The 24321-nt window shown below is 34.5% G+C and overlaps 1 protein-coding gene across 2 annotated transcripts in view; it reads left to right on the top strand.

The window, feature by feature from the left end:
- Window positions 1–24321, top strand: part of BIRC6 (baculoviral IAP repeat containing 6) — a 152338-nt gene that overhangs the window by 85301 nt on the left and 42716 nt on the right. For both annotated transcript variants that reach the window (XM_070932506.1, XM_070932505.1), the window contains exons 54-65: window positions 313–534; window positions 2034–2814; window positions 3386–3529; window positions 5863–5992; window positions 6879–7010; window positions 8312–8479; window positions 9453–9626; window positions 11408–11604; window positions 15013–15313; window positions 18454–18671; window positions 20689–20853; window positions 21292–21460. In XM_070932506.1, coding sequence (XP_070788607.1) covers window positions 313–534; window positions 2034–2814; window positions 3386–3529; window positions 5863–5992; window positions 6879–7010; window positions 8312–8479; window positions 9453–9626; window positions 11408–11604; window positions 15013–15313; window positions 18454–18671; window positions 20689–20853; window positions 21292–21460 — 2801 coding nt within the window. The remainder of the gene's footprint in view (window positions 1–312; window positions 535–2033; window positions 2815–3385; window positions 3530–5862; window positions 5993–6878; window positions 7011–8311; window positions 8480–9452; window positions 9627–11407; window positions 11605–15012; window positions 15314–18453; window positions 18672–20688; window positions 20854–21291; window positions 21461–24321) is intronic.

Below are 24321 nucleotides of genomic sequence, written 5' to 3'. Positions count from 1 at the left end.
CCACCAAGAGTAATTTTAACAGCGGCAGCATAGAAATAGATTCACTAACTATACCTCAAAAGGCTCCTACCCTTGTAGCCTTCCAGAAAGCTGTAAAAACTTGTCATTTATCCCAGATATTAGGCTAGAATGGGGAGGAACTGATGGATATTAGGCCACCATGGTGGGGAGTGTATGAGTGACATTACTGTTTAAATTGATTTTTTGGTGAGCTGTTTAGGATTATTATATGTAAGACAGGTAACCATATAAGTTTTACAAATAAATAAATATACCTACCATATGCCTTCTTAATGTATTTCCATCTTCTAGAATTCAAGCTTTGTTGAAATGGGTCAGTGATTCTGCAAGAGTTGCAGCGATGAAAAAAAGTGGCCGAGTTAACTATGTCTGTCCAAACAGTTCGACAAGAGAATATGGTCTTCTCATGCCGTCTCCTTCACATTTGCATTGTGTAGCAGCAATTTTATGGCATAGCTATGAATTGCTTGTAGAATATGACTTGCCAGCATTGTTGAACAGAGAACTCTTTGAGTAAGTAGCCTATGCATTAGTTTTACTAAGTGATAGAGGTCTGGACTAGAGCTTCATGTGTTTTTTTAAATCTCTGCAATGCTTGAGTGCCACAAACACTCAAGTACTTAAACATAAATTGTTGATGTAATAAAACTGTATCCACAAAAAATGGCTTTCTCACGGATTCTTTGCTCTTTATATGTATGTTTTACTGATTTTTATTTTCATACATTTTTGACAAAAAGCTGGTACAAGTAATCCTTGATTTACTACCATTCGTTTAGAGACTATTCAAAGTTACAACAGTACTGAAAAAAGTGACTTACAACTGTTTTTCACACTTGTTACGGTTGCAAATATCCCCATGGTCACATGATCAATTCGGATGCTTGACAACTGACATGTATTTATGACAGTTGTAGTGTCACGAGGTCATGTGTTCACCTTTTGACAAGAATAACAATGAGGAAACCAGATTCACTTAACAACCATGTTACTAATTTAATAATTGTGGCAAGAAAGGTCATGAAATGGGGCAAAACTAACTTAACTTTTGCTTAGCAACAGAAACTTTGGGCTCAATTGTTGTCATAAATCGAGGACTCCCTGTATGGTAAAAAAAATTTAAATGCACAAAGCTAAGTGACTGTCTGTTACAATGATTATCATTCAGAAATAGGAACCTAGTTTTCCATATACATTCATAATCTAATCTGTTTGTTTGGACAATGTCTATATCTCTTGTGGAAGAGTCTTTTCATTTTTCACTTAAAATGTGGGCATGCAGTAAATGCTTTGATTCTAGAACAGGTCTATTTACCTACAAAAACTTGCTTTTTTTAGGAAGTGTTAATTTTAGAATTTCAGTTTAAAAAATTACCTCTCTTAATTGGCAGGCCTAGTCCCTCTTAAGGCAGTAATTTATTTTGTGTCATTAAAAAAATATAAGAAACTTAACTCTACAAATATTTTCAGTAGGATCTGCATTCAAATAAACCCCAAGTCCTGAACAGAAATAGGGTGGTTTGGCCTGAATCTTCAGTATCTTCAGATAATGAAGAAGGAATCTGCGACAGTCAAGATCTGTAGCTAAACCACAGGAAAACTTCCGATTTACATTAATTTGAGGCTCTGGAACTATAAATTTGATGAATTTATAGTTCCAGAGCCTCAAATTAATGTAAATTGGAGACAATAATACTTTGAGAAAAAAAGAATTTGTTTAGAATTTGAAAATTACCTGAAATATTAGTTTTATTTGATTTTATATCTCCCTTTTTATTTGCTGACATAAGCTTTTTAGAAATCTCTTGTGTTGTTGTTCTTCAACTATAATGGCAAACTAGTAGCTATTGGCCTCAGTAACTTCCCCAGTGACTCAAAATCCATATTATCAATACTTTGTCATGCAGTCTGCTTTTTCTGTTATCTGTGTTTAAACAGAATGATGAATTCAAGGCTAGCTTATGTGTCATTAATATATACGGTTTTCTAATTAGTTTTTTCTTTCTCCTTAGGTCTCTGTTTAATTGGTCCATGTCTCTTCCATGCAATGTGGTTTTGAAGAAAGCTGTTGATAGTCTCCTTTGTTCTATGTGCCATATTCATCCAAGTTATTTTTCGTTACTCATGGGGTGGATGGGTATTACTCCTCCCCCTATCCAGTTGCAACACAGACTGTCCATGACAGATGACAGCAAAAAACAGGATCTTACTTCGTCTTTAACAGATGACTCTAAAAATGCACAAGCTCCCCTTGCACTAACTGAATCACACTTGGCCACTCTTGCTGCCTCATCACAGTCTCCTGAAGCTATTAAACAGCTATTGGACTCAGGGTTGCCCTCCCTCCTTGTAAGAAGCCTTGCAAGTTTTTGCTTTAACCATACTTCTGCCTCTGATTTCAGTAGTCCATCAACAGACAATTCCCAAGATAGGATAAGAAGACACCACGTTCCACAGCACTTTCATAAAATGCCTATCACAGCAGATTTAGTTGCTCCTGTACTCAGATTCTTGACAGAGGTTGGAAACAGCAACCTTATGAAGGACTGGTTAGGTGGCTCTGAAGTCAATCCACTATGGACAGCACTTTTATTTCTACTCTGCCATTCTGGTGCTACTTCTGGAGGACATGCTGCAGCACCACAACAAAATAGTGCTAGACCTACTTTGCTTACTTCAGCTTCAGGAGCAGGACTGACTACTCAGCAGAGAACAGCAATTGAAAATGCTACCGTTGCATTTTTCTTGCAGTGTATTTCTTGCCATCCAAATAATCAAAGATTGATGGCTCAGGTAACATAAAAATTAATCTGAATAGTCGATGTAGCATAAAATATCACTTTAGTTGGATTTGAAGGACTGGTTGAGAGCTTCTTTTTCTGAGATTTCCTTGTGGTATGGCTAACTCTTCTATTCTGGCACCTATGATGAGATCAGAATTCAGTAATTGTGGTGCAGAACAACACAGTAACCTTACAGAATAAAGATCTTGGAACTGCTGAGATTCTTATGCTACTGTATAACATGGCAAGCAACTTCAAGAACATACATAGCAATAGCAATTTTTACTACAGATCAGAATGGGTTCTAGCTGTGTTAGGGATCGAGAATGGTCTGTTTCAAGGTCTAGGCACGAGGTAAGGTTGGAATAACTCATTCCAACAGTGGAATGTGAGTTTAGTGAAGTTCCTGTAGGTATACTCTGAAAGACCTGATTTAAGAGTTATAAAGGGAAAAAATTGGTGAAACCGATAGATGAACAAATGTATGCTCTATTGTAGATACAACTAAATAAATATTCATAATTATAGCTCATGAATACTTATAACTGTGTCTGAATGTTTTTTCTCCATTCATTTCATAGGTTCTTTGTGAACTCTTCCATTCCTCTCCTCAAAGAAGCAATCTCCCAACATCTGGAAATATTTCAGGGTTTATTAGAAGGCTTTTTTTGCAGCTGATGCTGGAGGATGAAAAAGTGACAATGTTTCTTCAGTCACCTTGCCCAGTAAGTTATCTCTTCACATTCACTAGTACCACTGCTACCTACCCTCATTGCTAGGTAAAACTCACGGTAGGTACAAAAATAAAACTTCATCATATCTGTTCCTACTAAAAAGAAAATATCAAAATATATTTTTCCAGCCCTGGTGATATAGATTAGCCTTGCTCAACCAATAACTATATATTACATAGTTCTTTTACAATATATATAGTTATTCCAATTTTGTTCATAATCATTGATTCGGTAAATTGTCCCTATGCATAATCCTGATCTATATAATTCCTTATACTAAAATTTAGATAATAACCTTGAAAATCATAAGGTGCAAAAGGGGAAGAGTATATGCTTTTCACATCTTGACAAATCCTATATTTTACCATCTGTTATTATTAATTATGCCTCAGTTGCTAGAGTAATACATTTCCATGTTAATTACTTAATCCAATTGCCATTCATTGCTCCTGAATAATGGGATCATCTCTATTGCTTTTGTTCTTTGTTGTGTAGTGTGTGCCATTCCTTTCTTTTTCCTTTTCAAGTAAAGAAGTTTAGAACATCCGTTTCATCTTGGTAGCTGTTCACTGTAAATCACTGTAATTAATCTGTTTCTGAACTTTTTTTTTGGTAATGTTTTAATAGAAAAAGTATACCCTATTTCTTTTAATTACTCAAGGTCACAAAAACTGTGCACAAAGATTCCATGCTTTTCAGAAATCTTAATTAGGTAATATGGCAAACAGAGAGGTGGTAGAAGCTATGGTTGATGTTCATGTCCTGGACTCTTTGTTTAATTACTGTCTCAAGATAAAATCTGGGAGCAGAATTCAGTTATACTGTACAAAATGATATTTTGAGAATGTCATAACTTAGATGTTTCTCATCTTGTTTGCAAGCTGTTGAAATCCCTTGAATCAAATTGCATTCTATAACTAGCATCCATTACAGCTTATTTATGTATTTTATTTTTATTTATTAATTTGTATAGCCTTCCATTTCACATAAATCAACTCTGGCTGGCATACAATAATAATATAAAAGAACAAATGAAAAAATATAAAATCCACATTAAGAGATAAATGTAAAAAGGAATATATAACCCCTAGGCAAAGAGTGGGTAATGCTTTGGCAATGGAGCCATCTAAGCATGTCTCCCGTGCCCAGGCCTGATAAATATAATCAGGTCTTTAGGGATTTCCAGAATGATAAAAGGGATGGAGCTACAACAGTCCAGCAGCAAGTCTTTTGTTCCTGTTATGTCTCTTCTTCCCCACCTAGGCACTTGGCACACTGAGATGCTAGTGCCTGGAATCAAGTTTGGAGGAAGGTGTTTGTCTTTAGAGAGCTGTCCCTGGAATACCATACACCTGTTATTTTACATATATATATATGTAAAGATTATTTGTTTTGGGGAGTTCCTGGACAGGATACGCTTTCTATTGCTATTACCAAATATGTCCAGTCACAGGTTTCCCCAAAAAAGAAAAAGTTATCTGACCAAAAGAACCAATTTTCCACACCCCAGCCAGCCACTCTTCAAAACAAACTTTAATGCTACCTTTCCCAAAAGCTTATCCTGTCCAGGAATCCTCAAAACAAAAGATCTTTAAAGAAAAAGGAAGGGAACCAGAGTATTGGGTATTCCATGTGCAGCTTCTTCCAAACTTGAAGCTTGGGGCACAAGCATTTTAGAGGCTGCCTCCCTGTTTGCCTTCTTTTTTTTTTCCCCTTCATTATTTTTGTCCAAGCTTTGGAAAGTGAAGAGATTCAGAAAAGCTCCCACCCATCTGTTCTCAGGTCTTGGAATGTTAGGTTTGCTGGGGTTTGAGCCTTTGGGACATGCTATTCACTGCTGGTGTGCTGCTCCTAAGAGGGGAAGAGAAGAGAGAGTGCAAAAAGAGGGAGATGGGGAGGCAGATCTGCATGCTGGGTGCCTGGTCAGGTTTGGAAAGGAGATGACAGGAACAGGAGCCACAGCTCAGCTGAGTGTGAATACACAAATGGGGGAGGAGGCAAAAACAGGAAGAGAATGGGCATCTGTAGCTGATAAAGCTTCTGGATACTCTTCAAGGGCAGCTTCAGGTAGACCATGCTGCAGTAATCCAGTATGGAGGTGATCAGTGCATGAGTGACTGTAAGCAGAGCCTGCCAATGCAGGAATGGACTCAATTGGTGCACAAGATGAAGGTGTGCAAAAGTCCTCCCAGCCACAGTTTCATTGAGCAGGAGTTGTGAATCTAGGGGGAATCCCAGATTCTTCACAAAGACCCACTATGAAATGTCTACGGCCTTTTTATTTCAAAATCCTTAAAACAATTTTTATGTTTCTTAACTTTTAGTTGTATAAAGGTAGAATTAATGCTACCAGCCATGTAATTCAACATCCAATGTATGGGGCAGGACATAAGTTCCGTACTCTTCTCTTGCCAGTCTCAACAACCCTGGCAGAGGTTCTTGATCGTGTATCAGGTAAGTTGCTTTTATTAAATAGGTATTTTTTATTCTAGTTTATGGAACGTGTGTGGGTGGGGGGAGGGAGAGGGAGAGGGAGAGAGAAAGAGAAAAGCCTTTCATTGATGGATTTATACATAAAGTAAATATTATTTTATTTCATATATAAATTTATTGCTCAATACAGAATTTTCCATGGTGGAATGTATAATAAAAAGGTGTATTTGCTGTATATTAGAGCTGAAGAGTATGTCTGTATTATTCTATAATAGTCTTTATTTTAGCAGTCTTACAGCAGTTTCATTAAAGTGACTTAACATTTAAGAACCAGATACTGCTCAAAACTGTCATATTTAGAAAGATGCTATAAATAGAGAAAAATATTTCACCAATAAATTACTACTAATTTAGAAGGCAGTATAGCAACATGGGACCTCTTGGTTTGAATTACGGCACCCATTATTCATAGTTACAAGACAGAGGTCAGGTTTGCGCAGAACAAATTTGACTGGCTTTAGAATATACAATAATGTAATGAATATATTCAAGTTGCACCAATTCCACCTTATTTTCTTCATGTTTATCACTGATATCAATGCTGAATGAATCTTGTACATGTGTACATATTAGTGTTGTGCAAGACATGCAAAAGAAGTACTTCACAATGCACACACCACACAAACACACCACCTCTCTTTGATTATAGTATCTCTTTTGCAGGCTTATGTGACTATGTTGAAAGCTGCCTTCTCTGCATGCATGTCCACATACAACCACTTCATTCTGTTGCAAAGCATCTCTTTCAAATACTTTCTACAGCCCTAGTATGTGTATGTGTACACCTTTAGATACATAAATAATTAAATAGTAATGCTTTCTACATAATATAATATTTTGTTTCCAGATACTCCTAGCATAACAGCAAAATTAATTAGTGAACAAAAAGAAGACAAGGAAAAAAAGAATTACGAAGAAAAAGAGAAAGTTAAAGCAGACAGTGGGTTTCAGGACAATTACAGTGTTGTTGTTGCATCTGGTATGTCTAATTTTATGTCAAGTTATCATACCTGATTGAGATAGTATGAGGAACAGTAAGCTAACTTTAATATTAAATTTAAAGCAGTGTCAGCCATCTTGCATTCATTGACCAGAAGATTGGAGCATGGTAATTTACAACTTACTGAATTAAAGTTATGCCGTGTGTTCAAGCAAAGGTGAATGAGGCATTGGGTGTAGTATTAGAGAAAGGGAATCCCAAACATTTTTCATTATCACTAGAGTCTATAACTCTCTCCTGCCTTCCAGAAGAAATACCAGAAAAGACCAAAAAAAATCTGAATGGAAATAGGCTGAGAAGAGGGATAACAAAACTAAATGAAGATGGGGCATGGGATATTAATAATTGGACATGGAAGAAAAATACAGTTTGCTCTTTACTTATGTAGGCTGAATTCAATGAGGTTAGACATAAGGAAAAGCTGAGAGTGATGACTCTACAAAAATGTATGTAAAATCCTGGGATAGAAGATGCTTTGCAGTGAAGCATGGTGAGGCAGAAGTTGCTTCTACTTGCAACAGAATCTGCTGTGTTATGAGGATATAACATGATGCCTCTGTCTATTCAAAAGTACTTATGTAGGATATTGTCTCTTACAAATTCACTGGTGCTTATATGTTTGGGAACCCTTCTGAATTTTCAATATTTCTGCTCAACTACACACCTCTTGCTTTTTGGGGTGATCTTGGTTGGCCAACCACTCCTGGGGAGGGTAGTAATGGTGCAAAATTGTCTCCAATTGTACACAATCTGCCTGACATTGGACTGGTGGAGTCCAAACTCTTTGGCAATAGTTTTATAACCGTTTCCAGCCTTTTCCATCAACATCTGTTTTTCAGAGATCCTCAGATATCTCCTTTGTTCAGGCCATGACATACTCCCATGTATCTGTGTTGTGAAGGATAGCTTTAATAGTGAACACCCAGGCATCTGTTCTTTAAATAAGGCAGGCTCTCACACACTCACATTTGATTATCATCCAATTGATTGAATTTTCCCTTGCTATCTTGTTAGAGGTTCACATACTTTTGCCAAACATAAATATATAGCCTTGGATCATTATCCTGAATAAATAAAGGAATAGGTATAATGTGTTTTGTTGAATTGAGCTCTCTTTATCTAGTTTTATTACTTGTATGGAGAACAGATCCTGTTTTGGTTATATTTATGCAGAGACATTGAAAATTTTAAAAAGCTTCACTAACTTTTAAGCATCGGTGTAAATACTGTTCAGTTGCATTGCAAACGGTATAAAATGTAACACTTCATTTTCATTACAGGTTTGAAATCTCAGTCAAAAAGGGCTGTATCGTCCACACCACCTCGTCCACCTTCAAGACGAGGGAGAGTGGTGACAGATAAAGTAGGCAGCTCCTCCACAGGAAATGATTCTTCCAGCAAAACTATTAGTGTTCCTGTTTTTCACCTATATCATAAGCTGCTACCAGGTAGTTTTCTGCTTCTTCTTTTTTAATTAGACCATGTTTTCCAAGAATGCTAAAGTACATAACATGAGGTTAACAAGAATGCTAAAGTACATAACATGAGGTTAACAAGAATCTGCACATTTCCTCAGAATCACTATAAAGAAACCTTGATTTGAAATCAGAAGTTTTCCAATTATATGAAATAGTCCTACGGAACATTGTATCTATAAGGCCTGCAACCTTAGCATTATAAATATATCTAGTGTTCATGGATAAACTTACAGTTGAATCAGTTATTTGATTCAACATATGATATAATGTAGTAATCTGTTTGGGTAAATATGTCTTGATCAGATTTTGTTAAACAAGTATTGTAATAACATTTAAGTATTTATCCAAATTAATATTGTATGTGTAGTTTTATAAAGGAAGTCCTTGACTTATAACCATTCTTTTAGTAATCGTTCAGTTATGATGGCGCTGAAAAAAGTGACTTACAACCAGTCCTCTCACTTACAACTGTCACAGTATCCTTGTGGTTGACATGATCAAAATTCATCCTTGGCAACTAGCATGTATTTGCAGTGCCCCAGGGTCATGTGATTTCCATTTGCAACATTCATAGGGGACCTCTGACAAAGTCAGGAGAAGAAGCTGGGTTCACTTAATGACTTTGGCAAAAAAGGTCATAAAATTGGGTGTGACTCATTTAATGACCACATGGGTTAGCAATGGAAATTTGAGTCCCAATTGTTGTTATAAGTCAAGGATTAACTGTAACAGAGATTTTTTTTCAATATTACTAGAAAATCTGAGAAAGGAAGCTTCACCGCGCTTAAGGATGTGCTCTAACTATAGGAACTGATTGCCTAGAAAATGAAAAAGACAGAAGCTGCTTATTCATTATGTTAATGATAATTGCTTATTTAAGTTATGGTTTGAATTTATCAATTAAATACCGATTTAGAGCTTCTTGTAACTTCATGTGATTTAGGTCAGCCGCTGCCACCTGAGATGACCCTTGCCCAGCTTTTGACTCTGTTGTATGACCGCAAACTTCCTCAAGGATACCGATCTATAGACTTGGCAGTTAAGCTTGGCTCGAAAGTCATCTCAGACCCTAGCCTTTCAAAAACAGATTCATTCAAGCGCTTACATACTGAAAAAGGTATGCTTAGAATTGGCTTTATATGGGCATTGTTTGTTTTGCTCTGGTTCTTTGAACGGCACATAAATGTGGAAAATTACATAAACTTATTGAAAATTATACACAGTATATTTGTATGTGTGTGTGTGAAATATGTATATATATATATTCTCACACACAGTATATAACATCCGCTGAAGATGTTACCTAGCCTGGTAATGAAACGTTTGGAAACCAACCCACAAGCTTGGAGAATGAACCTCCACTCTCAGTATTATTGTGTGTGTTTGTTTGTTTGTGTGTGTGTGTATGTGTGTAAATATAGATATATAGAGAGATTTGTACATAATGTGGAAAAATAGTTGACTTTGTATTGAAAATAGAGAGAGGGAGAAAGATTTGCCTTGTGGATTGTTTAAAACACCAGAATTAATAGAGGAAAACAGAAACAAAACTTTTGTTCTGTTTATATAACTTGTTAAATCATAATGCAGATTTCAAGATAGTTATCTAACACAATTTCATATTGCTGTTTCCTGCTGCAAAGCAAACTAAACTCAGAATAAAACTTGGCCCTTTCAAATTTCAGGTGTTGCATATGGTTTATGTCTTGTGATTGTAAATTTTTGTGCCATTGTTACTTTAGACTGGATGGGGTAATAAAGGGGAGGGAGGTAAAATCCAAGGGCTAAGCAACAGTTGCAAAGTATATGGTCAGAGCTGAAGAAGATACAGTTTTCTTGCAACTTTGCCAGGCAGATAAGTTATTACAAGATTGAATGTTTTTACTATGGGGGAAAAGTTCTTGTGAATTAATTACTTGAATGTCTTGTGTCCTGCTTTTTTAATTTTTAAGAATTTCAAATAATTTGTTCTGCGCTTGTCATAATGATGTGGACAATGTGGACAACAACTTTGAATTTAAAATGGGGTATTTCAAGTTCAAGACAGTACACATTCAATGCATTTTGCTCAACCCTAGAAAAGGTTTTGAGTTTTGTTGTTGTTTTTGCTTGGATCAGGGGGAAAGCTTGAACAAAACAGCTCCATTTTAAAAGCTGAGTCTATTCCAGTGGTGGAAAACCTGAAGCATTTTCAGTGTTCAAGCCACAGAAAACAAAAATTGGAATGAATTTCTTACTGACCTAATTTAATTCCAAGAATAAGTGAAATGGCTATGTTGTTTCCTAGAAGCCGACCTATATAAAAATTGTCAAAAGTAATAATTATTCACCTTATTTTTTAATAGGGATTTTAAAAATTCTGTTTCAAAATACTATTTCAGGCATGAAACACTTCTAAAATGACTGATCACAAAACTATTCCAGTTCAAATCAGTTCAGTTTTATTAACATTTTATACATTATTCTTGTCCCATTTTGTGCATATATCATACTTCATGCCTAGCAAAAAAAAATTATCCAGAACATTATGACAATTCTTATTATTTTAGTAAAATAGGGTGACTTTAAAAATAATTGATGATGATAATGATTCTGTGTACAGAATTAGAATACTCAAAGTACTTTTAGTATTTTTATCTTGCCTCAGAAGTATAGGATTTTAGAATCTCCTCCGTGCTTTTTTCATTGTTTTTGACAAACTAGTTTCTAATTTTGCCTAATTCTGTAGAGATATGCAAGTGTTCTATTTGTCCAAACATATTTCTCCTATTTAATGTATACTATAGCTAAAAGGTAGTGTGCTAGGCTGTGTAAGTCTATAATCTCTCCAAATAAATGTTATTTAATACTATTTTTATAAGTTTGGTTATTTTTATGTATTATGTTGTGCACAAATAGAGCATGCAGATTTATTGGGACCTTGCCCTGAAGATGAAGCAGTCACTCCAGTTGAAGAATGCATGGATACAGTGCTGGATGAATCTTTTCTTGATGCATGCCCTCTCCAGTCCCCATTGCAAGTTTTTGCTGGAATGGGTGGGTTGGCCCTCATTGCAGAAAGACTTCCTATGCTTTACCCAGATGTCATTCAACAAGTAAGTCAAAAGATACGTGTGTAATTGACCTAATTAAAAGTTTAAAATCTATGAGAAGAATGAAACAGATGGATGGGCTTAATGGTGGCTAAGGTACTAAAATATGTTCATTGTTGTTTCTATCTTGTCATTTAATAAACATTGGAATCAATATTCCAGTTAAGAATTATTACATATAATTGTAAACCTCTATGTACCCTGCTTAAAAAAATCTAGTGAATTTTACTTGTATAGAGATGGATTAATATAATGATTAAAAGTACTGGAATTATTCAGGGCTTGCTGGTACAGAATCTGAGAATGTTCTAAAGCACTTTGTCTCAGTTTTATTTGTTCATATTGTAGAAATGAGAAATGTTGCTATTGATACATTCCATGATTTCAAACTCATATTTATCCAGGTATATTGGAAAATATCTCTTAACTTTGAATTAATGTAAAATAAGAAATTCAATATTGAAAACTGCCTCCAGATCTCTTAATGTCTATTTTTGTAGGGAAAGGCACAGAGGCTCTTGCATCCTCTTACTAAACTTTATCTGGATTTCCAAATAACTTCTTCCACCACAATGAGATATTTATTCCCCTGTTTTCTCATTTATATATTTAAAAATCAGAAAAATGAAACTTCACCCTGGAACATAACTTATCGTACATACACTGATAACTTAGCATACGTATGTTGGGTTTATTTTTCAAAAATAACTGGTTTTACTAGTTTGTCTGAAATGGTGTAGGATTTCCTGCCTACGTAGGGGGTTGGACTAGAAGACCTCCGAGGTCCCTTCCAAATCTGTTATTCTATTCTATTCTATTCTATTCTATTCTATTCTATTCTATTCTATTCTATTCTATTCTATTCTATTCTATTCTAGTAAGCATTAATGGAAAGATTCCAATCAATTTACGTAGATGAAAATTTCACAACATAGTATTGAAGAAAGTTTAAAAATTCAAATGTTATACACTTAAGTAGTCCTGTATCCTCAAAATCGTGAGTCAAATTTGTATTTGGTTGAAAATTATTGTCTAAAATAATTCATCCCCATGTACTCAGTAAAACAACATCTTGACTCCTTGCATATTTTTTTATTGTGAATGAAGTGGGCACATTTGCACATTTCAAGTTACAAAAGGAATTGTTTTCCACTAGTGTTATGGGGATACTTTTCTACTGAAAGTGTAGGTTTAACAAAAATAAGATCAGCCTTCCATTTGAAAAAGGAATACCGCTAGTCCTCAATTTATGATCACAATGGAGCCCAAAATTGAGGTCATAAGTTGAGGCACCACATGACCAGACTCAATTTTACAATCGTTTTTACAATGGTCATAAAGTGAGTCACTATGGTCATAAGACAAACACAATCATTAAGCGAATCACATCATTAAACAAATTATTCTTTCAAATGAGCATTTTTTGACAAATCAAAAAAAATCCCAACTCACAGTTATGTGACTGGGATGCCGCAGCTGGTTTTAAATGCAAACCTATTGCCAAGTGCCCAAAATGCAATCACATGGGGGGACAGCAGTCATAAGTTCAAGGAACGGTCATAGATACCTTTTTTAAAAGTCTGTTGTAACTTCAAACAATTGTTAATTATTGTAAGTCAAAGACTACTTGTATAAGCCCTTCTTTTTTCAGTAGTGTCTTATTACAGGAGAACTAAAGTTAGAGACATGCATGTATACAGTCATATATCTGTACACTAACTATGTAAGTAAAACTATTAGGTACAGCTTGCACTTTGCAAATATATAACCCCTTTTATATAACTGATTGAATGGAGAATTCTGATTTTACATATTGTTCTTGGTAATTCTCTCAGGTTTTTAAAGTCATGGCCCTTTTCACAGGAAAAATGGTTCTGAATTCCTTCTTTCTACTTTTCAGTATGTAGGGTTCCAGATCTTTCGTAAACATCATAAAGCTAGGACTGTATTTCATAAAATGTTAATTATGTGACTATAATTTTTAAAATATTTATTTGGCGCAATTTGATATATCATAGGACTTTCTCAAGCAAAACAGCTTTTTTTCCCTGTGGAACAGAGCAAACTAGAAATGATTAAGACAATAGCCCTCAGGGACCCATCAGGTGTACTACCAAATTTAGGTAGCTTTTTTTTAAAAAAAATCTAAAAATGTTTTTTAGTCCTTTTTAAAAATTATCCTCCTAGGTGAAAAAAATAACAGCAATGTGCAGTGTCGGGTATTGTCCACAAAGATAAGTTTAAAACATACATAAATAAAATGTAGCTTTGGCCAAAAAAAAAAAAAAAAAGTAGTTATTGACCCCTTGTATTAAACAGGCCAGGCGATTTTATGGAGGCAGTGGACATATTTGGATATATGAGGTGGTGATAAGGGTGTTTTCTGTGAATGGTTGCCATAAAAATGCTTTTGTAATTCATAAAATTGTCATAGTGTATGTTGCTATTCATAAAATATGAGTTTACCTGGTGAGATTCACTACATCATCCTTGTATTTTTCAAGATAATCTTTACCACCCCAGCTATTTTTTTCTATATTTCTAAATAGGTAAAGGTTCCAATCATATTTTGTTTTACATTTTAAAATCCCATTTAAAAATATTATTATTTAATATAAGTAACTCGAGGCAGGAAATTTACATAATGCTCCTTCCTCCACAACAGCAAACTTGTGAGATGGGTTGGGCTGAAGAGAGTGACCAGCCCAAAGTTACCTAACCGGCTTTTATGCCTAAGGCAGGACAAGAATTTAGTCTCCTGGTTTTGAAGGCAACACCTTTACCACTATACCAGATTGGCTCTCTATTTCCCCCCCCCCCCTCTATTTTCTAAATATATCTATGGAACTAATTATGTCTTGAGGCCAAGAGGCATTCCTGTTGTAAATAAAGGTGATATGGAAAGTTTTGCAGCATGCCAGCTTCTCATTAAGTTTTCTTAAGATTCTAAATTAAACATATTAGGTACATTAAACAAAAAGCAGTGTCTGGTGAGTGTCAAAGGTAGTTTCTATGGATATTGCGCTGTGTGTCCCCATTATGTGGTAAAAAAGAAGTATTTAGAAAATACTGTGTTGAGTTGTCTCAAAATTCCAACAGTGGAAGTAATAATAGAAAATTCCTACTGGTATATTTACTTCCTCTTATATGATAAAAATATAAATGTTTTATTTGAATATATGGCTTAGTTTTTAAAATATGTGGCAGATATTTTCATAGAAACTTTCAAAAATACTTACATATTAGGTAAATCTTGATTGTCAATTTAATTTTCAGTTATTGTTATTCAGTTGTCAAAAATGTTGTAAATCAATCAAGGAATTATTTACCGATACGGTTTCCACCTTAAAGGTATTATTTAATTGTCAATCTTAAGAGGATAGTATTAAGCATCTTCTTTTCTTTCTGAAGGTGAGTGCTCCAGTGGTTACATCCACCACCCAGGAGAAGCAGAAGGACAGTGATCAGTTTGAATGGGTTACCATTGAACAATCAGGAGAACTGGTTTATGAAGCCCCAGAAACAATTGCAGCAGAACCGCCACCAATCAAATCAACAGTCCAAACTATGTCTCCCATACCTGCTCATTCTTTGGCTGCTTTTGGATTATTTCTTCGCCTCCCAGGCTATGCTGAGGTGCTACTTAAAGAAAGGAAACATGCCCAGTGTCTGCTTAGATTGGTGCTAGGAGTTACAGATGATGGTGAAGGAAGTATGTACTGTAACTACTAAGTATATTTGGGGACTACTGCTAAACAATTATTCTGAATGTGCAATTAGACAAGTATTTGAAACAGATAAAACTGGCTTTTCCATGGAATTTTGGATTTTTTCTGGCTTTGGAAGCAAAACATGTGACATTGAAAACTTGTCCTTAAAAACATATATCTTCATTCTTCCTTCATTGCACAGGGTAAAAATTGTTCCAAGCTAAAACAATTAATTTCTTTTCGAAAACAATGAATTATTATTGTTTCCAGGGCTTCTCATGGATTTTTGAATAATAGCAGTAACTGACATCCTCAGTATCATTGGCTTTGTCCTGTCTTTTTGTATTAAATAAAGACATTAGTAGCCTTGCAGAAATTAAATATCTACACATTGGCCTCATTTTTTTATCTGAGTTACTTTTTCTTGTTTGAACTTATTAAAATTATTTTTTTCTTAGATGAACCAGGTTTAAACAGTCTTTCACATAATTAATAAGTCAAATTAATCTTAACTGGCACCTTGATCTGCTTTTGCTTCCCCTTCCCTAGGTTTGTGTTGCAGCTTTCTTACATTATGCACACAGTGGGAGACAGCGTGAGCCAAAGTTATCAGAAAGTTGCTGTGTGGATATTCTCTCTGTTGGTGTGCAGTTGGCTATACTTGATTATAGGCAAAACATTTCCCACTTCTTGACCACTGTCATTCTGCTTGTTATTAATGTCTTATTTTTTACATATTATGAGAAATTATTGTTTGATGGAATTCAAAACAATATAAGATTTCTCCAGTTTGGTATTAGTTAATAATCTTCTTCCTTGAGTGACCGGATGTATGATTATGTTTGTGGTACAATACTTCCTTTGCTGCAAAGATCAATATTTCTATGACTTGGAGATTTGAGTTTTGAGAGATCCATGTGTAAAAAATACAGGAAAAACAGTTGAATTTTATAAACAATTATTTTATCTATTAATTTAAAGAGCAAAAAATTGATTTGTCATGCCTATTAAGTATCCTAATTTTGTCTGAGAATTTTTTATTAAAATCTTTTGTATATCACCTATATTTTAATTTAAAAAATTCTCAGATAAAATTAGGATACTTAATAGGCATGACAAATCATGCCTATTTTGCTCTTTAAATTAATAGATAAAATATATAGGTTGTGCATCTGTGTAGAAACCCAACCATATCTTGTATATCTGAGATATTTTTTGGTCAGAAAGCTACCCCATTTTATGTGACTAGAGCTCTTACTTTTTCCTCAGTTGTTTTTCCATTGCTGCAGCAATCAGACTGGGAGTATCCCCCATTTAGTGCTGAGGTTTTCTTTTCAAAGTCATTTTGCTTTTCTTTCATATTTTCTGTTCCTTCTCTATTCGATTATTTTATCTAGGAAGGAAGATTACCTATGTGTAGGTAAGCAAAATTGTCATGTTGCCTTTCCCACCATGGCATAGATACAAAACACAGCAGTAAATCTGTATTTTGTACCTACGCCATGGTCAGTGACATTTCCTTTTTTTTTTGCCTTTTCTGAGGATCAGATTATGGGTGTCTTTATCCACTGTCACAAAATATATTCAGAAACTTCTGCTCTGGAGTAGGGTGCTTTTATCAAACAAAACATTACATGCTTTGAACATCTTAGGTGGTTTACACAGCTGATTGCTCTGATATCCAGCAGCAAGAAATCATCTGCTGAGCTATCCCAGGTCACACAATTAATTCCCCCCCACCATTACTAAAAGAAAGAAATCAAGATTTCCCCCCAAACAGAAACTTCACTCCATTTGTAGTCTTAATACTATTACCTACACCTCCATCATCACCACCCCACACAGAAGTGAATCACATCCCTTATTACTGCCAATGCCTAGGAATTCTGATGGATAGTCTTCAGTTTCACTACTGTTGGTTGCATATTAGAAAGAAGTAGGGATGTGTCCTGCCCCTTGGCTCAAGGCAGCCTTAATGGCAAAGAACAGTGTTATGGGTATCTGTTACAGACAATGATGATCAATCCCCAACCACTGATAGATGCTTTCTTTGGGAGAAGTAAGCTTTTTTTCCCGTGAACTTCTTGAAGATAAATGAGATCTAGCATCATGCTACGACTAAGACTATTCATCTGTCAAACCCATAAATAATTGTAGCTAAGTATAAAATGATTGTACTGCTATTTGGTGTCAGGCACTGTAGCTTTGCGCAGATGTGCTTGACTTTGTTTGATCCCAGAAAGCCCACAACTGACCTGAACACCTCCCTTTGAAGGGAATTTTCTCAATCAGTAGTTTCTCATACAAAATACAGTGTCGTTTTTTAAATTTGGTACTTTGATTCCGGCTTGTATGGAAGCTATTAGCCATATGTGATAGTTCAGATCTAATGGGAAGCTCTAGTTAACTATTACATCTTCAGTTGTTTTCTCATTTCTACAAAGGGAAAGTAACATAGCCACGTACAGCTGCTTGAAGCTTTAATAAGCATTTTTCAGCTTGTTAAAAAGAGATTTGATAGTCTGATGCAACCAAAATGTTCTTATGGTATAAATCTTTTAACATATATTCATTGATTTCATAAAGTTACTCATATACAGAAATAAATCTTATATATTATTGTATGTGCAAAATTTATGTTCCCAAAGAAACAAGGCAACACTTTTGAATTTTTAATGTCATGGACGGTTTTGGGGAAGATCTATTTTATCTTCTTGTAAGAAATATTCTCATATAAAACATTCTAAAAATTTGGCCTATATTCTAGACAATAGTCCCATGCAAAGAGTATAATACTCATGATGACCTGATGTGTGAAAAACATTAATTGGTTTAGTAACTGAAGAAGAGCCATGTTTTGTTACTTACCATACAGCAAATAATTTAATGAATGCACTTTCCTTTCCTGCTGCGGCACTTTCAAGCATATTAACACTATATTCTAGATACACTTCATAATGGAAAGACGATGTATCTGTTTTCCATTGCTTTCCACAAGTCCTGCAGTCAGTAACGCTTAAATGTATAATAAAACAAAAGCAGTATTTTAGACGCCTAATAAAATATTTGGTATGTATTTGAAGATTAATGCATAATGCTAAGCCATTGTGATTGAAATGTTTTCTTTCTTTCTTTTCTTTAGGTCACATTCTCCAGTCTCCTTCAGCTAATGTTCTTCCAACTCTTCCATTTCACGTGCTGCGCAGCTTATTTAGCACTACGCCTTTGACTACTGATGATGGAGTACTTCTGAGGAGAATGGCCCTGGAAATTGGCGCAGTTCACCTTATTCTTGCTTGTTTGTCTGCTCTTAGCCACCACGCTCCAAGAGTTCCCAATTCTGGTTCCAACCAAACAGAGGTGTGTTTGACTCAGTGGTGAAATGTAAAATTTGTTACTACCGGTTCTGTGGGCGTGGCTTGGGGGGTAATGTGACTAAGTGGGCGTGGTCTATTATTATTATTAATATTATTATTATTATTATTACTTTTAAAAGCATTTTTTCGTCTGAAGAGGTTGTAAAAAAAATGCTTTTACAAATTAAAAAAAAAGCCTCTGATGATCGTGCGGCTCAGCTGGGCATGGGAGCGGGGGGGGGGGGGACAGGGATTTTTGCTACCAGTTCTCCAAACCATCCACCACCATCGCTACCAGATCAAGCGATCTGGTCCAAACCGGGAGCATTTCACCCCTGGTTTGACTCCAGAATAATGATCTCAGAATTCTCATCTCCGAATTATAAAGATGTTGGAGGGGTTTTTTTTAAATAATCCAACTTTATGTCTTTTATTATCAATATCTATGAGGATTTTGGCAATGATATTCTGTGCATGGTTGACTGCCCAAATAATTGCTTCCAGATAATGATTATTCTAAATTATTATAAAAGGAAATTGGAATGTCAATGTTTCTGTTTTAATTTTGGGTAGCTCAAATAATGCTTTTAAAGGTTTTAATTTTACAGCTCTTTTTGGAACACAAGGATCTCAATTTTCTAACCTATTTAAACATATAAGCCTACCCCTATGGATTTCAGAGCATTGCTAGTAATTTAAAATAATATTTGTTTTGCTTAATGATCCAGAAGAGTAGCATGATATTGAAAAGATGGTACAGTAATCAATTTCCACAGTAGTGTGCTTGCTAGAGGATTGTTTTTCAATATTATTTTACAAAATGAAGCTGTCAACATGAAGCTTTCTCAGCAGGTTCTTTGAGAACAAGTCTTAATTAATTCATTGTTAGTAAATACAGTGTTTTTATCTGCAATGTCCTGAAATGTCTATCCCAAATTCCTTCAGTCTTTCTAATAGCAGTTCTTTGTTTATTATAAAGGCATTATTATGTCCAGTTTTTGTAATCAAAACTTACATAAGCATTGTGTGCTTTTTGGAAGTTCAGTGGCCTGGAACTTGGTGGAAAGATGTCAACTTTGTCTGAGTTCCAGAAAAAATTGCCAGTTCATATAAGGAGTCTCCCCGCCCCCCCCCCCAAAAAAACCCTGACTGATAATATTTCCTAGCTTCACATAGCCTTTCATGTTGTGACTTTTCCCTATTTGTGAGGTGCAGACCCAATTAGTACATACAGCTATTAATGGTAATGTAAAACATTATGGAAACTGTCCAGTCTTGCTTTTAAATCAATATAATTGCTTCAAAGACACATGATAATATAACTTTGTACACATAAAGTATTTTGTGATGTAGAACAGAATGTTTGCTACTTAGGTGATAAGTTGTGATTATCAATTTATTCTCAAAACTGAAAGCTATTGATAAAGAATATTCATTAACATAATAGTCATTCAGATCAACCTTCCAGGGAATTTGTATTTTTCCAATTAATACCACAAATGATTTAAGTAGTTATTTAACGTAACACAATAAATTATCTGAATTTATGGATTGATGGATGGATGGGTAAATTAGCTTTCTGAATCATCAGATGAAAAAAAAAAGTATTTTCTCAGAAACACAAGCCATTATACCTGGTTGACATTTCTATAAAAACCTGCACCCTCATTTTTGTTCAGCAGATAGGGAAGCAGATTTTTTTAATCTAACTTTTGTTTACTGTATGTGCTTGTCACTGTTAAGCAATAGAATCAGATCTGTCTTACTGATATACAGTATGTAAAGCATTTACATTCAGCAAAGTAGATAAATGATATCCTACAGTTCAGGTACAATGGATAAGCACTGTTTGTAAAGACCTGTTAGAATCTTTGCTGAGCAAGCTTTCAACATATCCCTTCTTATCCATAAACCAGATACCAAAATAAGGAGGGCTTATTCAGTAGGGTTTTGTTGACTATTTTGCTCTAGAATATGAATCTATGCAATTCCAAATGGCAGAATGATTTATTTTTAACTAGCCGCAGATGTCAAGCACACACAATAGTGCATCAACAGAAGAACAGCAACTTTACTGGGCTAAAGGCACTGGATTTGGAACTGGTTCTACTGCTTCAGGATGGGATGTGGAACAAGCTCTAACTAAACAAAGACTGGAAGAAGAGCATGTCACGTGTCTTTTACAGGTATTAGAACAATATATAATATTTATATACATTCACTTGACCAAAAAGTAAATCTTTCGTTTGGGAGTTACACTGAATTGCCCTTTTATTGGTATTGAGTACCATTTCTTCCATTATTGAAAACTTTCTGACATTAACATGTGGCATCTGGGATCTGTTTTGAGCAGAGAAGCATGAGGTTTAATTAAATCTGATCATTTCTATAGCGATATTTATATCAGGAGTGCCTACATTGTTCACTAAATGGGCTTTTGAAGTTGATGAAAAACGCTTATTAATTTTATTTTAAATATCTTATTTTTCTGTAGTAATGAAAAAGAGGTTTTAAAATAGTTTTCCTACATATTGTATATAGTAAGAAATACTATTATCTTGTAGTTCTTATCTTTTATGTGCACATCTCAGTTAAATTCTTAGTTTCTTTTTCTTAAATTTCAGGTTCTAGCTAGCTACATAAATCCTGCAGGCAGCATATCAAATGGAGATATCCAGTCCTGTCATGAAAGTAGAGGACAAAACAGCAGTGCCCTTCCATCAGTTTTGCTAGAGCTTCTTAGTCAATCATGTCTTATTCCAGCAATGTCATCTTACCTCCGCAATGATTCAGGTAGCGTATTGCTCTTTGTTTTTCAAAACAGCTTGTTTTCCAATCCAATGTAGAAATGCTAGGGTTTTTATATATGCATCAAAACATATTATGAAATCATGAAATTCAAATGCATTGAAATTTCTGTAAAATATGTGAGAAACTAGCAGCTTGAAGATGAATATAATTACACTTCAAACCATGAGATGTATAATTTATCTTCTGTGTTTTGGAAGTTGTAGATTATACATATTCATTTCTTTATCACATGTTCTTATATAACAAAAATAACTCTTTTTTTGTTTTTAATTTCTGTAAATTGTGTATAATAGACATTTGTGAATGTAAAAGATGAATATTTAAAGCTTTTATAAAGTATGATCCTGTCTACAGCAGTGTGGCTTAGAGGTGTTTCATGATAACAATTATTTTTTCATCATGTCAATTCAGTATTAGCTGAAACTGCACAAAGTTGAATCCAATTCAGTACAGTTTGTCAAAAATCTAAAATTTATTTACTCAGTTGTAAAGTAGGATTCTATCTTTTGTGCTTACAAATCCTACAGTCTTTCTAAATCTCACTTGCACATTATGATTCATAGAGATGGCAGAAGTTCATAAAGGATATAGGTGGTCAAAAGAAGCAACTAACAACAATAGTTGTCCAATCAATTCAACTTGCAAGAATCAGTTGTAAAAGATTTTATGATTCGGTGAAATGATAAGGAATGATTCTAATAGGCAGTGTAACCTGTTCAATACTGATTTTTGTAGTCTTTTTTATGCAGCTTAATTTTATTTAATTGCCTGCCCTGAGAAACTGAATGCCCTTTTGGCTTTGTCAAAAGATTCTCAAATGCCAGAAGTCTGATTCCTGCCACATTGGACTAAATTATACTGTCCATGGAAACTTTGTTTTGTTCAGTTAACTTTTTATAAAGTATAAGTAAGGTACCTGTGCATTAGGGAACAGGCATGATATTTGCCTGGTGTTAATGTTCAGAATGCATAGCATGCATTCCCTAGAAAAGTTTTGCGTCCTAATATGCTTTGAGGTTTACCTATAAGCATGTTCTTGTTACAAGAATCAGTTTTCCCCAAGCCTCAATTCAGAGCTTTTAAAAGGACATTGAGTTCACCAACTTTATCTCTTAATCACTTTCACTAGCAGTTGTTTGTAAGTTGCTTTTTGCATACTAAGAGCCTTCAGAAGGACACATTTTATTATACTGGGTAATTTTCCTTGAAATCTCAACTAAAGAAATTTCATGTAAGTTTAAGAATTTAAACGTTTTTTATTCGGAAATAAGCCCCAATGGGTGACTAGAATGATTACTTTTGAATGTTTTAAACAGATTAAGAAGTCAGATTGATTCTGGATAAGATTTTGAAATAATTATAAGAATACTTCCGGTGGTTTGTTTAAAAATACATGAAGATTTTCAATTTAAGTGTAAGAGATCTTTCCCTGGGGAAAATGTTGTGGCTTAGAGAAAACAGAATAAGAGGCGACCTTGAATTTGGTTACTAGAGACTAGTAGAAAAAAACCCTAAAGATTATAATTAAAGGAAAAGATCCACTAATTCAGAATGGAGAAAGGAATTTTAACTCTGGAAGAATTCAAAGATAATTGGCAACAATCTACTCAGAACTTTCTTTAAGATTGTCTATTACAATAAAAATGGGTCCAAAAGAGGAGATAGAAGATAGAATTCAGAAATAGACTATTTTGAATATGAACTTAAAATTGACTAGATACAAGAATGTTACTGATTTTATACAAGGTTTACAAATTAAATCAGCTGATGTTTTAATAGCTAAAAGGGAGATACAATTAATAAAACAGAAGAGTATTTGGGATGTGTGGATTTCAACTCAGAAGTGGGTCATGGACAACTTTCTTTGAACAAAAGAGGTGTGTTTTATTTATGAAGAAAGAAATTGGATTTTGAGATACTATTTGAAAGGAATAATTATGACTTTTAAAAGTAAAAGGAAGGTTTATAAAGTTGGCTGCATGACATTAAGTGAAGTCTCCCGCTTTTGGCGGGTTTGTTTATGTTATACAGTATATTTTATTTATTTGTTTGCTTTGTTTTGTTTTGTTTTTAGACTGTTTTGACGCTTTTAACTGTTGTTGTGTTGTTTGCCACCCAGAATCACATGTTTGTGAGATGAGGAGCTATATAAATATAAAAAACATTTTACCTTTGAGACAGAAGCCATCAGGTCATGATTTGCCAGGAGAATATGAAAGAATTCTGGTAAAACTGACATTCATGCGATAATTTGGGCAAGGTGCCTTCTGTTGGATTAGGAAAAGGAAAGGATGCTTCAAGAGTGGGCTAAAATAACACTTTTGGCAGTTTATAAGATTACTTCATAACAAGAAGTCTTTGGGGAGAAAAATCTATATGGTTTTTTTAATATGGCAAAAACAGCTATTGTAGGAGGGTTTCTTAATATCAGGCTTTGTGATTTATCACTTAGTAAAGCAGCAGTTGCAACAACATGCAAGCAAGGTGAAAGACATTTGCCATAGGATAACTTCCATAGGATAATAGGTTTTTGTGTGGCATCCATCCAGTTATACCAAGAAGTTCACTCTTTTTATGACTATATAATTTAAATAGGTTTTTGAAATCAGGTCTCTCCAAAGCAGAAATGGTAGAAAGCAATTGCTTAAGAGAAGTAAATTATCTGGAACAGAAATAAAGATTGAAGCATAAAAAGGCTTAGTCAAAGTGGAATACTTAGGGATCTGTTGATGATAGAAGTTAATGGTCCCTAGAAAAATTCTCAGAACTTTTTAATAGAGTTATGAAACATGTTACTGTACAAGTAATGACTGGGTTTTAAATTAGATTCCTAAATTAATTGT

This window comes from Pituophis catenifer, unplaced genomic scaffold (assembly GCF_029215685.1).
Source record: "Pituophis catenifer annectens isolate HBS135680 unplaced genomic scaffold, rPitCat1.0.hap2 SCAF_1, whole genome shotgun sequence".
Lineage (NCBI taxonomy): Eukaryota > Metazoa > Chordata > Lepidosauria > Squamata > Colubridae > Pituophis > Pituophis catenifer.
Note: the sequence above shows the minus strand (reverse complement) of the source record. Positions and strands in the feature narration are given on the sequence as shown.